The sequence below is a fragment of the Lepus europaeus genome, chromosome 15 (genome assembly GCF_033115175.1).
Source record: "Lepus europaeus isolate LE1 chromosome 15, mLepTim1.pri, whole genome shotgun sequence".
Lineage (NCBI taxonomy): Eukaryota > Metazoa > Chordata > Mammalia > Lagomorpha > Leporidae > Lepus > Lepus europaeus.
Genome location: NC_084841.1, coordinates 60,745,574 through 60,764,274, shown reverse-complemented (window position 1 = coordinate 60,764,274; position 18,701 = coordinate 60,745,574). Strand labels below are relative to the sequence as shown.

At 38.9% G+C, this 18,701-nt stretch overlaps 1 protein-coding gene across 1 annotated transcript in view; it reads left to right on the top strand.

Annotated features, from left to right (window-relative positions):
- Window positions 1-18,701, top strand: part of FAM169A (family with sequence similarity 169 member A) — an 85,217-nt gene that overhangs the window by 16,699 nt on the left and 49,817 nt on the right. Inside the window, exons 2-5 of the mRNA XM_062212047.1 lie at window positions 11,931-12,065; window positions 13,437-13,536; window positions 13,836-13,921; window positions 17,658-17,829. Of these exons, the coding sequence (XP_062068031.1) occupies window positions 11,934-12,065; window positions 13,437-13,536; window positions 13,836-13,921; window positions 17,658-17,829 (490 nt within the window). The 5' untranslated portion in view covers window positions 11,931-11,933. The remainder of the gene's footprint in view (window positions 1-11,930; window positions 12,066-13,436; window positions 13,537-13,835; window positions 13,922-17,657; window positions 17,830-18,701) is intronic.

Genomic DNA, 18,701 nt, shown 5'->3' with positions numbered 1-18,701 from the left:
GAATGGCTTTGGTATTTTGATTGGTATTGCATTGAACTTGTAAATTGCTTTTGGGAGAATGGACATTTTGATAATATTGATTCTTCCAATCCATGAGCATGGCAGGTTTTTCCATTTTTTGTGTGTCACCTTCTATTTCTTTCTTTAGTGTTTTGTAATTTTCATTATAGAGGTCTTTGACATCCTTGGTTAAATTTATTCCAAGGTACTTTATTGTTTTTGTGGCTATCGTGAATGGGATTGATCTTAGAAGTTCTTCCTCGGCCCTGGCATTATCTGTGTATACAAAGGCTGTTGATTTCTGAGCACTGACTTTGTATCCTGCTACTTTACCAAACTCTTCTATGAGTTCCAATAGTCTCTTATAGGAGTTTATGTGGTCCCCTATATATAGTATCATGTCATCTGCAAATAGGGATAGTTTAACTTCCTCCTTTCCCATTTGTATCCCTTTAATTTCTTTTTCTTGCCTGATGGCCCTGGCTAACACTTCTAGGACTATACTGAATAGCAGTGGTGAGAGTGGGCATCCCTGTCTGGTGCTAGTTTTCAATGGAAATGCCTCCAACTTTTCCCCATTCAATATGATGCTGGCCATTAGTTTATCATAGACTGCCTTAATTGTGTTGAGGAATGTTCCTTCTAACCCCAATTTGCTTAGGGTTTTCATCATGAAAGGGTGTTGTATTTTGTCAGATGCTTTCTCTGCATCTATTGAGATAATCATATGATTTTTGTTTCTCAATTTATTAATGTGATGTATTACATTGATTGACTTTCGAATATTGAACCATCCCTGCATACCAGGGAATAACCCCACTTGGTCCGGGTGAATGATCTTTCTGATGTGCAGTTGGATTCAGTTTGCCAGAATTTTGTTGAGTATTTTTGCATCTATGTTCATCAGGGAGATAGATCTGTAGTTTTCTTTCTCTGTTGTGTCTTTTCCAGGCTTAGGAATTAAGGTGATATTGGCTTCGTAGAAAGAATTTGGGAGGATTCCCTCCCTTCCAGTTGTTTTGAATAACTTGAGAAGAACTGGGGTTAGTTGTTCTCTAAAAATTACTTGTAGCTTAGACAGCACCTTTCTTAGCTTCTCTAATAATGACTCTGTCTTTTGTTCTAAACCCTGTCTAGTGCACTTGGGCCTCATACCTTTGTAATCATAACCTCTACTCTACCTCCAATGGCTCTACTCCCAACCTGTGTGTACTGATGGTCCTCTTCCCCACTTAATGCTGTATAATTGTTCAAACCTGGTAAATGCCACTCTTAGGATCATTGGTTACTATCCTCACTCTGTCTTTTATGACCTTGTCTAAATATGATCAGAGACGGTAAACTTGGAAGGCTTCCATAGCCTTGGCAACTCATGACGACAGCCTAGGATGGTTACTGGCGCCATAAACTAGAGTATCAATTTGTTGGGTCAACAACAGGAGCCACTGTGCACTTGCTCCTCATGTGGGATCTCTGTCCTTAATGTGCTGTACATTGTGATTTAATGCTATAACTAGTACTCAAACAGTATGTTTCACTTTGTGTTTCTATGTGGGTGCAAACTGTTGAAATCTTTATACTAAATTGATCTTCTGTATATAAAGAGAATTGAAAATGAATCTTGATGCAAATGGAAGGGGAGAGGGAGCGGGAGAGGGGAGGGTTGCGGGTGGGAGGGAAGTTATGGGAGGGGGGAAGCCATTGTAATCCATAAGCTGTACACTGGAAATTTATATTCATTAAATAAAAGTTAAAAAAAAAAATTCAGCGGTGAAGCCATCCGGTCCAATTTGTTTTTGATTTTTCATTTTCACATTTAAAAATTTTAATATATTTTTAGTTATCAGCAGCAACTTATTCCTCAACCAGGGATTATTTTCCTCTATATATTTTGTGTTCAAATAATTTGCCCTTGGGTAACACAGCTAGTTATCTTGTCACTTTTGCTGAAAAGTATACTCCTTTATACAGTATTTTTTTAAGAATTTATTTATTTGAAGCCGGCGCCGCGGCTCACTAGGCTAATCCTCCGCCTTGGGGCGCCGGCACACCGGGTTCTAGTCCCGGTCGGGGCACCGATCCTGTCCCGGTTGCCCCTCTTCCAGGACAGCTCTCTGCTGTGGCCAGGGAGTGCAGTGGAGGATGGCCCAAGTCTTTGGGCCCTGCTCCCCATGGGAGACCAGGAGAAGCACCTGGCTCCTGGCTTCGGATCAGCGTGGTGCGCCGGCTGCAGCGCACCTACCGCGGCGGCCATTGGAGGGTGAACCAACGGCAAAAGGAAGACCTTTCTCTCTGTCTCTCTCTCACTGTCCACTCTGCCTGTCAAAAATTAAAAAAAAAAAAAATTATTTATTTATTTGAAAGGTAGAATAACAGAGATAAGGAGAGATAAATCTTCCATCTGCTGATACACTCCCCCAGTTGACGGTAATGGCTGGGGCTGGGCCAAGCCAAAGCCAAGAGCCAGAAGCTCCATCCCAGTCTACTGCATGCTTTGCAAGGGCTCAGGTTCTTGGACCATCTTTCACTGCTTTCATAGACAAATGAGGAGGGAACTGGATTGGTAACAGAGCAGCTGGGACTTGAATCGGCACTCCAGCGTGAAAAAACTGGCGTTGCAAGCTGCAATTTAACCTGCTGTGCCACAATAATGCTCATAAATAATATTTTGTACCACCCTTATCCACACAGAAAATCTTGTGCCATGAGTGGGTTTTTCTTTTTTCTTAGTTTTTTTTTAATTAATTGTCAGCATAAACAACTCAATATATAATCACAATCAATATTAGTGAGATATTTTACCTTTTTAATGTAAGTTACAAAAATTCTGACTTGCTGCATTTCAAGTCCTTTAGACTCTCATTTGACAAAATATATAATGTGCACATTAGGAGCCAAAAAGCTAAACCAGGGCTCCAGAACATTTAAAGCCTGCAAAATCATTTGGTCCAGCCCTGCCAAGGCAACTACAGGTGGGACTCGAAGTTCAGTAAAACTATATAGCAGGCTAATTTTTAAATTGATAATTTAGTATGTCTCACGAATGATGATATAAATATCCAAATGGCCCTTGGCAGATAAAAGGTTTCCAACCTCTGCATCTCCTAGTTAAGTTAGTTTTTAAATTCTCAAATTTGGTGATGAAGGAAGGTTAATAAACAGCCCAAATGCAACAAATATTTTTATAGAGATTAAGTGTAACAAGGACATATATGGGACGATAAAGCTTTACAATAGCAAAATATTTAGTTTTTAAAAGTGCTTCTTCAATTAAAAAGAAAGATTTTAAATAACTGTTAAGAATACCTGAAGGTCATTAAAAAGTTATAAAATATTTTAAATCATTTTATTTTTGTATTTATCAACCTTTATTAAACAAAAGGGTCACCTAGAAAGACTTACTAAAAATGTGCCTGTCTTTGCTCTGCTTATAAAAATTCTGATTTTAGTAGGTCTTATGTGAATCTGGGAAATGGTATGCATATATTAGAAATCTCCATTGTTATTGATATAAGTGGCCCATACACTATCTTGAAAAATACTGTTATAGTGTCTACAGTGATTTAATTTTTCCTTTAGGCAGTAGTCTTGTTTTTCTTTTAACATTAGCCTTCTGAAGAAGTTAAAATTATGAAAATCTTCTATGGGTTCTGTATCTTCAGGGTTGGGGAACCTTTTTTCTGGTAAGGGCCATATAGATATTTATATCATAATCCGTGGGCTATACAAAATTATCAACTTAAAAATTAGCCTACTGGAGCCAGTATTGTGGCACAGCCTGTTGCGCTGCCACCTGCAGTGGCATCCCATGTGATCACTGGTTCAAGTCCCAGGTGCTCTACTGCAGATCCAGCTCCCTGCTAATGGCCTGGGAAACAGTGGAAGACGGCCTAAGTGCTTGGGCCCTGCCATTTACATGGGAGACTTGGATGAAGCCATTGGTTCATGTCTTGGGTCTAGCAAAACCCTGATCTTTGCAGCCATTGGGGAGTGAACCAGCAAATGGAAGATAATCTCTTTGTGTTTCTTTCTCTGTCTTTGTAACTCTGCCTTCCAAATAAATAAATCTTTAAAAAAAAAAATAGCGTGCCATAGATTTACAGAAATTAGTCCCACCTGTGGTAGCCTTGTTAGGCCAGACCAAATGATTTTCTGGGCTTTACATTGCTCCTGGGCCAGATTCTACCTCCCATATATATTGATCTATCTTGTCAACTTATTTATTATTTTTAAACATTTATTTACTTATTTGAAAGAGCTACAGAGAGAGCAAGAGATATCTTTGAAGATCATGCTCTGGTTTACTCCCCAGGTGACCACAAAGACCAGGACTGAGCCAGGCCTAAGCCAGAAACCCAGAATTTCATCTGGGTCTCCCATGTGGCTACAGGGGCCCAAGCACTTGGGCCATCTTCCGCTGCTTTCCCAAGGCTATTTGCAAGGAGCTCGATCAGAAATGGAGCAGCCAGGACTTGAACCCATGCCCAAATGGGATGCTCATTTCACAAATTGTGACTTTACCTGCTACAACACAATTCTGTCCACATCAATTTATTTTTTAACTATAAAAAATTAATATTTAATTTTTAATATTTTTGCTGGTTCCTTTTTCTTTCTGTATGTTTTTAATTTCCAGCTTTGATGTGTTTATTTATAATTTTAAGTATTTATTACTTTTGCAATAGCATTGAATTTTTCTTTTGAAGTCCTAAACCATACCAAATACTCAGTACCTTCATGTGTAAGCAGTTCCTAATGTAGAAGTATTTTCTTGTACGTGAAAAGTAAATTAAACTTTTGGTTAGGATGAACTCTTATAAGACTTTTCTATAGTAAGCAATCTTTTTTTTTCTCTTTTTTTAAACTTTTATTTAATGAATATAAATTTCCAATGTACAGCTTATGGATTACAATGGCTTCCCCCTCCCATAACTTCCCTCCCACCCACAACCCTCCCCTCTCCTGCTCCCTCTCCCCTTCCATTCACATCAAGATTCATTTTCAATTCTCTTTATATACAGAAGATCAATGTAGTATATATTAAGTAAAGATTTCAACAGTTTGCACCCACATAGAAACACAAAGTGAAACATACTGTTTGAGTACTAGTTATAGCATTAAATCACAATGTACAGCACATTAAGGACAGAGATCCCACATGAGGAGCAAGTGCACAGTGACTCCTGTTGTTGACCCAACAAATTCATGCTCTAGTTTATGGCACCAGTAACCACCCTAGGCTATCGTCATGAGTTGCCAAGGCTATGGAAGCCTTCCAAGTTTGCCGACTCTGATCATATTTAGACAAGGTCATAAAAGACAGGGTGAAGATAGTAACCAATGATCCTAAGAGTGGCATTTACCAGGTTTGAACAATTATACAGCATTAAGTGAGGAAGAGGACCATCAGTACACACAGGTTGGGAGTAGAGCCATTGGAGGTAGAGTAGAGGCTATGATTACAAAGGAATGAGGCCCAAGTGCACTAGACAGGGTTTAGAACAAAGGACGGAGTCATTATTAGAGGAGCTAAGAAAGGTGCTGTCTAAGCTACAATTAAGTTTTCTGATTGAGAGGCAAATAGAACCTGACAGAAGGGGCTTGATAATAATCTGTTGGGCTTTAGGCCTTGTAAGTTAAGAGGCCCAGACCTATCTATCTCTTCACATGGAGTACATCCTAAGGGAGGTGTGAACCTCCTGGGGGAAGGCACCCTGTTGACTTTCATTACTTAGCTGGCCTGGGAGGAGAGCTGGCCAGGTAAAGGCAGGTGGCATCTCTAACAAGAAATTTACAGTTCTGCCTTCAATGTTGCTGACCCTACTTGGCCATCCCCTCAGCTTTGGAAGTTGGGCCGAGTGAAGGGCTTTTCAGCTTAGAGCCAATAAGATCTGTGGCTCTGACCTGGGCATCCTTCGACTCCAGGGCAGGTCCATTTCCAGTGATCCAACTCTTGGCAGAGCTGCCAGGGCTCTTCGCAAGTTGACTTCTGCTGAAGCCCAGGCTTACCACATTGAAAGCCACTGCAGTAGACTGGCCTGTTGGGTCTCCTTGAGGGCAGATCACTGTACAGATCAGCCATTAATAGGCCTGCCACCCATTGTATAGTAAGCAATCTTTAACCATTTTAGGACTACCTAAGATGCTGTGCTTTCACACATACCATTGTGATGAATGGAATGGACATTGGAGGCAGTTTTTGCTGCTTGCTAGTCATGTTCCATTGTTTAACTCAAGTGATTTGTTTTATTTTTCTCATCTGCCAAGTGAAGATAAAGTACTCCTCTCTTGGGTTTTTGATAAAGGCTGAAGATATTGTAGGAAAGAATTTAGTCATGTGCAGCATAATTGTTGTGAGCTAGGTTGGGCCTAAATTTTCCAGATTCTTGCCTTTTACTTAGAGAAGAATTTTAAGTACTGGTGCAAACATGGCATGCAATGTGATAAACTTTATTTACAAGGTGAGAAAAAATACACAGGCGCATTAGGGCTTTATTTAGGGAGAGTGGGCCAGGGATTAGCATACCCTGCTCTGCTTGTCCTGAGTCCATGAGGAGGAGAGAGCAAGCTTCCGTTCTACCTGGCTTTTTATGAGCTTAGTCCACCATTAGATTAGTGATTTTTATTTCAAAAGATAGTTTTGCTTTCTACTCAAAAAGAGGCACAAGTATCAATCTCAATTAACTTCCTGCTTCACTATCTACAGATTTATAGGCAGTCCTCATGTACCGTTAATCCAGTTTCATTTCTTAGAGGATAGAAAAGAATTGTTGAGCAGAGATGAGACCTGTTTGAGATTTGGGTATCATTATTTCATTAATGTTGCACTCAAAAACTCACCTGTCAGAGTTAAGGTAATGGTTGGATGAATCTGGGATTTAGGACCTTGTCTAGGGCAGGAGGGAATAGAAGAAAAAGTCAATTTGATTATTGATCTGATGGGTACAGGGTAGGTAGGTAGGAAAGAAATGATTTTATTAAGAAAAGGGAGAAATCAGGAGAACAATCATAGGGTTCAGAAACTGGCTTGCTGTATAAAAGTTGAGTACATTGATGATTACATTGCTTGAATACCTAACTTTTTCTCAGTCTTGGAGACACAATCATGAAATATTCTCATGAACTTGGTTTGGTTGAAAGGGTCATTATTTTCTCACTGAGAATTCTTTAAGCTCTAAACTGTCCATACTTCTTTTTTAATCTGGTCCCCTCTGTAAAGCCCTAAAAGTAGCAATAAAGACTCTTGAAATTGAAATGGCTGTTTAGTGGTTAAGATGCCTATGTTCCACATCAAAATGTGTGGGTTCCATTCCTGGCTGTAGCTTCTGACTCTGCCTTTCCACCAATGCAGAGCCTGGGAGGTTGCCGTGATGGCTGAAGTAATTGGGTTACTGCTATTCATGTGGGAAACCTGGATTGCATTCATGGCTTCTGGCTCCTGACTACCAGCTATGGTACTTGCTCAGCCATAGCATTTTGCATTAAGCAGTGGATGGGAGCTGTCCTTCCCTGTCTCTGCCTCTCAAAAGAAAAGAAGAATCATGAAATACTTTAGGAACTGAATTTATGTTTCCATTTTTAGAGGGTATAGTTGACATCCAGGAATCAATAAACAAGGAAAAGTCACATTAACAGGGATTTGTTTTCCAAATGTTTTTCATGTATTTTGTTGTTGTTAAGAGCAGTCATTCTTTCAAATAGTTATTTAAAAAAAAAAAGGGATAGCAATAAAAGATGGATACAATGCAGCTGATGCTGATGGGCCTCTTAGAGCTCTTATATAAGCAGTCTGAATATTATGTCTTTGTACAGGTTAGCCAGGATTGATGAACATACTCATTTGCTTAATTTATAAATTATTCTGGACACTTTTTACACTTCACTGTCCATTCTGTGTCAGTTTTTTTGATGAGTTAGTTTGCTTGAGGCTGTGCTAAGCTTCCTCATTCATGTAGAAGCTATTTAGGCTTTTTAGTTTATCGCATGGGTAGAGCATAAAGTGCTTGACAAAATTTGATCTGACAGCTTTACAATTATGTAACATAGAACAGAAGCTTAAAAACAACAAAGAAGAGGAGGGGGAACCAAGAGATTTATCCTAACCTGTATTTCTCTCTGGAACCTTACCACTCTATTCTTGCCTTTCTAAATTGTCATATCTGCCAAAAGGCTAGTAGTCTAAAATTCACCAAGATTTTAAAAAACAATTATAAGCATTTAGAAGTTGAAAGGTCTTCAGAATTATCCTGTCCAGTTGTGGCCCTTATTTCCATGGGTAAGTATTTTGCCTGTAGTCAGAAAGCTTGTTAGTGTCAGAACTGACCCAGGAACCAAGGTCACAGATTCCCAATCGCAGTACTCATTCTAGTATAGTACGTGCATAGAATATTTAATAATAAAGTAACTATTATAGTATTTTATAGAAGGAAATTTTATAGAACTGCAACAAATACTATGATACTTGGTTTTCATATTGAGTAATGGTAATTATATTGGTATGTGTATCTGATTGCCTGGGTTCCTAGTCTAGCTCCAGTAGTGATGTAACGTTAGACATGTCTCTTAAACTCTAAAGCTGTTTCTTTCTCAGTAGTGGAGCCGGTATAAATACTTTGTTATATGTGAATATTAAATATGACATTGTCGTTAAAGCCTAGTACATGGATGACACTTCTCAGTAATTGTTAACTGCTACTCTTACTGAATTATAGTAATCTCTGGTTTATTTCCTCTAAGTTCTGATAAAATTTAGCATTGTGAGGAACTGGTAATAAAAAAAATGGATTTAAGAGCAGATTTGCAAACAAAAATGTTTTAGAATGTGTGTTTTTGTGTATATGAATTAGGCCTTTGGAATTAGAGAAATATTTTCTATTTTTTTCATAGTAAAACTTACAATAAATATACTTGTTTATTTAATCACAACTTCTAATTAAGTGGGGTTTTATTCTGTATGCAAATTTTAGAGTATCTTAATTGTCAGACTCAGGGAAAAATTATTTTGTATTTAAGTAAAATTTTGTATATAAATAAAGGTATAATCTGGCTAAAAATAAAAATAAGCCCAGAAGTTATTATTTTGCATTTAAAAGCCTCAATTTAAAAATGTTTAAGAATGAAATGTGATGACTTTATGTTTCCACACTTTAGTCATTTTCTATTTGGCTTTGATCTGTAGTGAAGTCTTCTTGTGATAAACAACCCCATACTATAGTACAATGTTGTCTAACATGTGCCGGCATACCTAAAGTGATTTAAGAGATATTTTTACTTCTTATTTGAGAGAGAGGGAAGGAAAGTGGAGGAGGGAGGGAGGGAAAAAAAGTGAAGGAGAGAGAGAGAGAAAGAGAAAGAAACAAGTACTCATCCCCTGCACTCTCTCAATTACCCACAACTGCTGAGGCTTGGCCAGGGCCAGAGCCAGAGCCAGGAGGATTCCCACCATGAATAACAGGAAACCAATTAATTGAGCCATCATTTCTGCCTTTCAAGTTTTTAGTCGTACATATTTTCTGTTTGGGATAACTAAAAATTTCTGGAAATGGATAGTGGTACCATGTGGTTGCCCAACATTTAGAATTTACTGCTACTGAACTGTACAGTTAAAATAGTACATTTTATTATGTATTTTTTACTACAATTTCAAGAAATTGAGTAGGAATGGGATGAGAGAAATGTGTGATTTTTAAAAAAATAAATTGAGAAAAGTATTCACTAATGGTTTACACTGTTGACACAGAAAAAAATGTTGCTGGTGGTATGCAAATTATTGAAGTTTAGGACAGATCGATGATTGTGCCATTTACTGCTTTCTCTCATCCAGTTGCATTGGCCAGTGCCTGCATAACATCGAGTAGTACTTGGAGACTTACTTATTTTTCTTCATTTTAGTGGGAAAGCCTTTAATGTTTCTGTGTTAAAGTGCTGGCTGTTTTATATTTTTAAACACACACACACCAGAGGGGCTTTAAAAAGCTCCTAGGAAATTTGCTTATCTCTTAATTCCATTTTTCCACAAATTTTTAGAAGCCTCACCCCGTGTATGTATATGAAACAAAATTTACATACTACAAGATTCACCTGTTGAAACGTTACAATTCAATGTGTATTTCTCTTGTTTTAAATGTTTATTTTTATCTAGTTGAAAGGATGGAGGGGGAGAGAGATCTATCCATCCATCTTTTGGTTCACTTCCCAGATGTCTGCAACAGCTGGGGCTGGGCAAGGCAAAAGAGGGGAACCTATAACTCCATCTGGGTCTCCTACATGGATAGCAGGGGCCCATGCACTTGAACCATCACCCACCTGGCCTTGATTTTTTTATTTAGTAAATTTATAGAGTTGTACAACCTTTACCAGTTTTATGACAGTTTTAATCATTTAAAAATCATTATGGTGACTCTTATGTTAAAGATTATATAAGAATATATTTATGTATATTTTGTGTATATGTGCATATATATATATGTCCTATACCTTTATAAATATTTTTACCAACAATGAGTAATTCATTAATTCTGGTTTTATTGCCTGTTTTTAATACAAATGAATAATGTTTGAAAGTTTCTTTTTGACAAACATGGTTCAATTGGCAGGCTTAATTGTCTGTTTTCCTACAATGAATTTTAGAAGTACCTTTTAATAAAATATGATAAGGCTGGCATTGTGCCATGGAAAGGTAAGCCACTGCTTCAGATGCTAGCTGCCTATATTGGAGTGCCGGATCCAGTCACAGCTGCTCTCCTTCAGTTCCAGATCCCTGCTAATGTGCCTAGGAAAGCTTGTGCTCCTGCCACCTACACAGGAGACCAAGGTGCAGTTCTCAGCTTCTGGCTTCAGCCTGGTATAGCAGGATTTGTGAACAGAGATGAGACACCAAGTCCTTTAACAGGAAGTACTTTTTTTTTTTTCAAGATTTATTTATTTATTTATTTGAAAGGCAGAGTTACAGAGAGGCAGAAGCAGAGAGAAAGTCTTTCCATCCGCTGGTTCACTCCCCAGATGTCCACAATGGCCGGAGCTGGGCCTATCCGAAGGTAGGAGCCAGGAGCTTCTTCCAGGTCTTCCACACAGGTGAGGGGCCTAAGGACTTGGGCCATCCTCCGTTGCTCTCCCAGGCCAGAGCAGAGAGCTGGATTGGGAAATGGAACAGCCAGGACTCCTACCTGCACTCATATGGGATGCCAGTACTGCAGGTGGTAGCTTTACCCTCTATGCCACAGCGCCAGACCCGGAAGTAGTATTTTTTAAATTATTGTTATTATTGTGGTTGTTATCTTTATGCCAGCATAAGGCTTAGTTGGATTTTTATCCAAAAGCCTGAGCCTTGAAAAAGAGGGGTGTTTCTTTATATATGGTTTTAGCTTCTTTGTCTTTGTATGGTTACATGCATACATTTGATTGGATATTCTGATGTTACATGGCAACTAGAGGAACTGATACACTACTGCTCCTGCACACATATTCACTGATATGTTTCTTTTACACAGGTACTGAGCTGTATGCTGTCTAGCAAGGGTTAACACCACCGCTTCGGGCTAACAAGCAAGAACTCAAGCAGATAGTAATTTCACAGTCAAGTAGATAATAACTGCGTTTCATTCCCAAGACAGGTTCTTCCCTTTTTTTCTTCTTCTGACCTTGAGAAGGTCTCTACCACAACTTTAATCATGTTAGAAACAAGTTTAATTAAAACACGAAGGCCTCTAACACACCAGTTGTTGACCTTTTGGGGAGTGAGCTAGTGGATGAAAAATGGATCTCTCTCTCTCTCTGTCTCTGTCTCTCTTTCCCTCTCTGTTACTCTGCCTTTCAAATAAATAAATAAAATCATACAATAAAATATGGCAATATTGAGTAAAATTTTTCTGAGTACAGACAGGTAGTATTTCGTATTGTGAAATGTTTTGTTTCATGTTGTTTTGTTAAAGAGAATGGCATTCCCTGTGGATATGCTGGATAATTGCAGTCATGAGGAACTGGAAACTGCTGCTGAAGATTACATGTCAGATTTAAGGTGTGGGGATCCTGAAAATCCAGAGAGCTTTTCTCTTCTCAATGTTACGGTAAGGCATTCTGCAATGATTTTTATCCTTTCATGCCCATTTTTGTACATGAAATCAGTATCCTCTTACTTTCATTTTAAAGTGTTAATCATTCACTTTTAAAATGCTTTTCAGAAATTGATTCAGAAAAAATCATATATTAGTTAATAAAGCACCATGATCAGTTTTTAAGAAGATAAATTCCACAGGTTATTGATAATAGTTATCTTTTTTGCCTTTAAAATTATACCTAAGAAGTGTATCAGTTTTGGTAAGGCTTCTTGCCATACTTGCGCAAACTGATGTTTAGATTTGGAATTTTTCCGGCACCGCGGCTCAATAGGCTAATCCTCCGCCTTGCGGCGCCGGCACACCGGGTTCTAGTCCCGGTCGGGGCACCGATCCTGTCCCGGTTGCCCCTCTTCCAGGCCAGCTCTTTCCTGTGGCCAGGGAGTGCAATGGAGGATGGCCCAAGTCTTTGGGCCCTGCACCCCATGGGAGACCAGGAGAAGCTCCTGGCTTCGGATCAGCGTGGTGTGCCGGCCGCAGCGCACCTACCGCGGCGGCCATTGGAGGGTGAACCAACGGCAAAAGGAAGACCTTTCTCTCTGTCTCTCTCTCTCACTGTCCACTCTGCCTGTCAAAAAAAAAAAAAAAAAGATTTGGAATTTTTGAGTTTAGGAATTTCTTCAGAAATTTAAAAAATAACAGCAAAACTGCACATTTTTGTGTCATGAATCTTGTTTCTTTTTCTACAGTGGTGAAATCACACCTTTTGGTCAGTAAGCCATGATAGAGTATGATGGATCAGTAGACTTGAGATCACTAGAGTTCCACTGAGAACTGAGGTTGCGAATTCTGTACCCTTTCTAGGCCTCGGGTTTTTCTTCTGCAAATTATGTCAGGTTAAAGATGCTTAAAAAGATTTCTTTAGCACCACTGTTTTGTAATTCTCTAAACTGTAGCAATGTCTCTAAATGGGGAATTACTGTTGGATTAATGAAGGCAGAAAAATGTTAAAAGTATTGAATGTATCTTACTGGGAAAAAAAAATGACCTAACATTCACCAGAAAATGGAATATACTCCTTGTGTAGTCTAAGTAAGGGATTACAAATTATTGCTTGTTTTTCTAGTGACTCTGTGAGCCATGCCATGGCTTTTGCTTTTACTCATTTTTCACCTAAAAGATCAAATTCCTCCAAAAGGGAAGTCTACTTGATTTACACCCCCCCCCCCTTTTTTAAAGAAATTAGAAATGTCATCTCCTATGAGTAAAGCTACATAATTAAAATTTATGTAGGAAAAGTTTCGTCCTTTGGTAAATGATTGGTGTTTTTGTTATGTTTTCCTGACAGACTCTTCACTAATCTTTAATCAATTGTCATTTCAGATTCCTATTAGCCTGTCAAATGTAGGCTTCGTGCCTCTTTATGGTGGAGATCAGACTCAGAAAATTCTTGCTCTCTTTGCTCCTGAGGATTCACTCACAGGTCTCTTTTTTTCTTGCTTAATTTTTGTAAATTGAGAACCGTTTTTTCCAAACTGTTAGAAATTCATTAAAAAGATAGCTACATGAAGGAATTTGTTCTTTAAAAACTTACTTCATTTATTTCAGGAAAATCTGATTCTCAGTTGCATATAGTTAAATGTTTAATGGATGAAATGAAAATGTTATAAATGGGGCTACATTATAGAGTATAAGATGTAGGCGTATTTAAAAGTGTAGATAGTCACAATAATATTGTATACTTTAAGACTTAAATGTTAATGATCACTCATTCTCTTTTAGCTGTGGCACTTTACCTTGCTGATCAGTGGTGGGCAATTGATGATATTGTGAAAACATCTATCCCTTCAAGAGAAGGGCTCAAGAAGGTAACAACATCCTGTGGTTTTTAACAGAAATATTTCTTATGAGGCCATCTCAAGTGAGAACTCTTGATGTTGTCGACCTGTTCCCCATTTCAGTATAATCAGGTTAAATTAAATTCCAAAAATTTCATTCTGATGAAACTGGCTGTTGGGTTGGACTTCCCCAATTTTATGTGATTCTAAAGATATCTGAGAATTGGGTGAGGAACAGTGTCTGCTTTTTATATATTTTAGCTTTTAGTTTCCTTATTTCAGTAAAGAAAAAGCTGGTTCTATCACTGTGGTTGCTTATCTGTCCCCAGGAGAGACTGACCGGGAAAGTTTTGTCTGTTAGCAAGGCCTCCTCAGATGTCTACACAGTGTTCTGAACAATATAGTGACCAGGTTGTTCAGAGAGCAAGCTTCCACCCTTTGCAGGGTGTAATAGAACTCAGCCAATGCTGAACAGTGTTGTAGACTTTTTGTTTTAGGGTTGGAAAGAATAGAAAACTTATCAAAATATATAAATACTAGCATAGCTAAAAAGGAGGTATTTTGGTTTTTATGCTAGAGGCGAAAAGGTATAAGAGACATCTCTGGTGTTTTCGTTGTTAGAGGATAAATAGGACACGATGGGGAGATCTGTAGAAATGAAGAAAATATTTCAAGAGGCAGGGAAGGATAATAAATTGTTGACATATTTAGCAACTGTAAGAATGATTTACAGTAACATGGAGGGATAAGAGTTTTGACTTGCTAGAAGTATATTAGACTCGTGAGACTACAAACTTTTTGGAAAAAGACTACTACTCATTCATAGGTGCAGGGATCCTTGCTGAGGGGGGTAGAATTAACAGAAATATATATCTCAGTAGTCTTTTTTAGAATATTTCTAAGATAGGCCAAACATTTAATAACTTGTAAAATCTGCTAGGTGCCAGCTGTGACAGTTCATTATTGTGGGACACTTGACTCAGAAGAAACAAGGAAAGCATGTCAAGAAATGTTGACATCCAGTATAGAAAACTGAGAAACTTTCAAGTTACAGGGGTATTTTCATTTCTTCCTTTTGTGTCTGGAAGTCTTTCAAAGTTCCAAGTGCAAAGGAAGGAAATGATCTGAGGAGAATATTACAGTTACCACAGTTACTTCTGGGTACCACATTCATTCTCAGATGTTTCTTAAGATTGCAGGCTAGTGAGCTCATTGCCTAAGGACTAGGAAAATGTGTACACCTGGTTATCTGCAGATCTGATACAGAACTCTATAAACTAAAAATAAAAGGGAGGAGGGAATTTAAAAATCTGCATAAAACCATAAAATTGGAGGATTAGATAGCATAGAGGAATAGAATTTGTCCTTAGAAACAGTTCTGGTAGATAGCAAAAGGAAGTATCTATTTCAAGAAAGTAAACACTCCAAAGTACTTAAATGTGACTGAGGTTTGCTCACCATAGACGACATTTGAATGTGAAGGTTAAAGGAGACATCTTTTTTTTTTTTTTGACAGACAGAGTGGACAGTGAGAGAGAGAGACAGAGAGAAAGGTCTTCTTTTCCGTTGGTTCACCCTCCAATGGCTGCCGCGGCCGGCGCGCTACAGCCGGCGCACCGCGCTGATCCAATGGCAAGAGCCAGGTGCTTCTCTTGGTCTCCCATGGGGTGCAGGGCCCAAGTACTTGGGCCATCCTCCACTGCACTCCTGCGCCACAGCAGAGAGCTGGCCTGGAAGAGGGGCAACCAGGACAGAATCCGGCGCCCCAACCGGGACTAGAACCTGGTGTGCCGGCACCGCTAGACGGAGGATTAGCCTATTGAGCCACGGCGCCGGCCAAAGGAGACATCTTACTATGATAATATATTGTATCCTGTCCTCAACTGAGAAGGGAGAAGGCTTCAAAACCAAAAATAGCTATTTGGACTTCTGCTGTGAGGTCTTCCTCAGCTTCAATGCCTTTGTGGCTGTACCACCTTTTGAGAAGTAGAGGAATCAGTGAAGGGAGGACTTATTTTAGTCAAATCCTGGTTAACAAGGAAAAAAATGGCTGATTAAGCTACAGAAGAGAGCAACCATTCTATTTAACAAACACATGACTTTGAGAAAGTGATTTTATTTTTATAAACCTTATTCCTCCTGTTCACATGTTGTGGTGAAAATGAAGCAAGGTGATAAGGATCATAACCCTGTGCCTGAAACATACTGCCCAGTTGAATGGAAGGGACGTCTTTAATAGCAGAACTCTGTCCTTTTTTTTTTTCCTGTTCTGGTCACCAGGTTATCTGCTACTTAAAGGAGAACATAGAGGACGGACTTATCAGTCTTGCATACCACAGTGCTGAATGGGGAAACAAATCTGTGGAAAACAGAATTAAGAAACAGAGGATCTAACATAAAATTAAATAAGGATATTTAAAATTAAATAAGGATAACATGATACGAATAGGTTCAAAAAGATTAATTTTATGTGAGCGCCATGAAAACCAACCTGAAACAGCATATACAAAAAGACTTAGGCTTTGCTTAATTAGAAGTAAAATGAATGTAGGTACAATTAATAAAAATGTTAAGTTTATATGGAAAGCCTCTTTCTCCCAGCAGTGTCTTCAGTGCTTCTTATCATAATGTCTTGAGTGCCAAACATGAAGAGAAGTATTAGGGATCTGGAGCGATTTCAAGGGAGAAGACTGGAATGGCAAGAGCACCCTAGATTGCATTAGATTAGCCTTTTCCTTCTATTGTTCTCTATCTCAGGTTTAAAAATTAAGGTAACATCATGGCTGTCTTCAGATGTGTTTGAATGCTGTGTTGTGGCACAGTCTTTGGGAGATTGATTTCAGCTCAGTATGAGGAAGGACTCAGTGCAGAGCTATACTGGGAAGGAAGGAGTTGTAAGCTGGTGGTTCCTTGTCACTTGCTGTGTTGTTTGATAAGGGATATCTCCTGCTAAGGGTATTTTTGAGAGTACTGTGTGTATGTGAATCCATTTTTCCTCCACTAATCTAATCAAAGGGCCAACTTGGCTTCCTTTATGGTAACTTGAGGAAAATAGACTTTATGGACAGGACTCTTGGTTTTAGCAGTGGGAAACTTACTCCTTGATGTTAGATTTGATGTGGTTGGCCCAAGTGTATTTCACTAGCTCTGCCTCTCTCTAGTAGTGTCTTCTGTTACTTGATCTAGGGGAGTGGGAAAGAGAGAGTGGGGATTTCTCCCAGGGTCATCGACAGAGGGCAGGGCGGCTAAATGAACGTTTTACCTGGAAAAGATGAGACAGATTCCTTTCCCAAGAGCATAATATGACTGCCCTCATCAACTGAAGGAATTATTCTTTTACATCTTTAGGGGATAACACCAAGATTTTTTTTTTAATGTGAAGTCAAGCATAGGGTAAAAATGAGTTAAGACAGTATACAGAGGGGCTGCAGTTGGGGTTGGAAGACCTTGAATCTGGGCAGCTGGAAGCAGGAAGGAGACTTGGTGCTGAAAGAGATGCTGGGTGATCCATGCATTGGGAACTTGTTTTTCCTCTTTTTCCACTGAGAAGCAGTGTTCAGTGCAAAAATGTCTATGGAAAGGAATTGCTATTGATATGAATGATTTGTCTCATATCTGTGTTAATCCAGTACTTTAGAAATGATTTTGAATTTAGTCGAAGTATCTTGAATGCTAGTATAAGGTGTCGGAGCATGGAGCAAGGTAAATAGCATCTTCTAACTGATGCATGTTATAACTTGTGTCTGGTGTTTGACTCTCTTTGTAGGTGAGCACTCTTGGGGAGAGAGTGGTTCTATATGTTCTGAATCGAATTATTTATAGAAAACAGGAAATGGAGAGAAATGAGATCCCATTTCTGTGTCATAGCCGTACTGATTATGCTAAGATTCTGTGGAAGAAAGGAGAGGCCATTGGGTTTTATTCAGTTAAACCAACAGGTGAGTCTTCAAAAGTTATCTAAACTATGTTATGGAACTCTCCATTTTAGACCCCAACTCTATCAATGTTTCTTTTAAATTATATCTGTGGAGTGCAAATTGGGGTGATTTCGAGTTAGTATTTTTTTTTAAGATTTTGTTTATGTATTTGAGAGGTAGAGCCACAGATGGAGGGAGGGAGAGACATATCTTCCATCCACTGGTTTACTCCCCAGATGACTGCAATGGCCAGAGCTGAGCCTATCCAAAGCCAGGAGCCAAGATTTTCTTCTGGGTTTCCCATGCTGGTGCAGGATCCCAAGCACTTGGGCCATCCTCTGCTGCTTTCCCAGGCCATAGCAGAGAGCTAGATTGGAAGTGGAGCATCTGGGACACGAACCAGTGCCAATATGAGATCCCGGCACTGCAGATGGAGGCTTAGCCCACTACACCAAAGTGCTGGCCCTAGTTAGTATTTCTTAGGAGTACTTTGATTCTACCATCCTATAAAAGTGAGGATTGCAAGGAAAGTCTTTTGAATGAAACAAAACAAGAATCAACATTTGATCCATATATATGGAGAGAGGGTCTGTACATTAAACATTGATTTTGTCTTGTCTTTCTGTCCCCTTCCTTCCTTTTATTTAAAGTGGTTGTTTACTTTGATTTCTTCCTGCTGTTACTATTACTGTCTCCTTCTAAGACCCCAGTCCACCTGTGGCCCACATGTATAACCCTTTTCTACTTAGAAAAGTGCTTGAACCTTGATTGAACCTAACATTTTATTTATTTTTTAAAAGATTTTGTTTATTTATTTATTTATTTGAGAGGTAGAGTTACAGACAGAGAGAGGAAGAGACAGAAACAAAGGCCTTCTGCCTGCTTGTTCACTC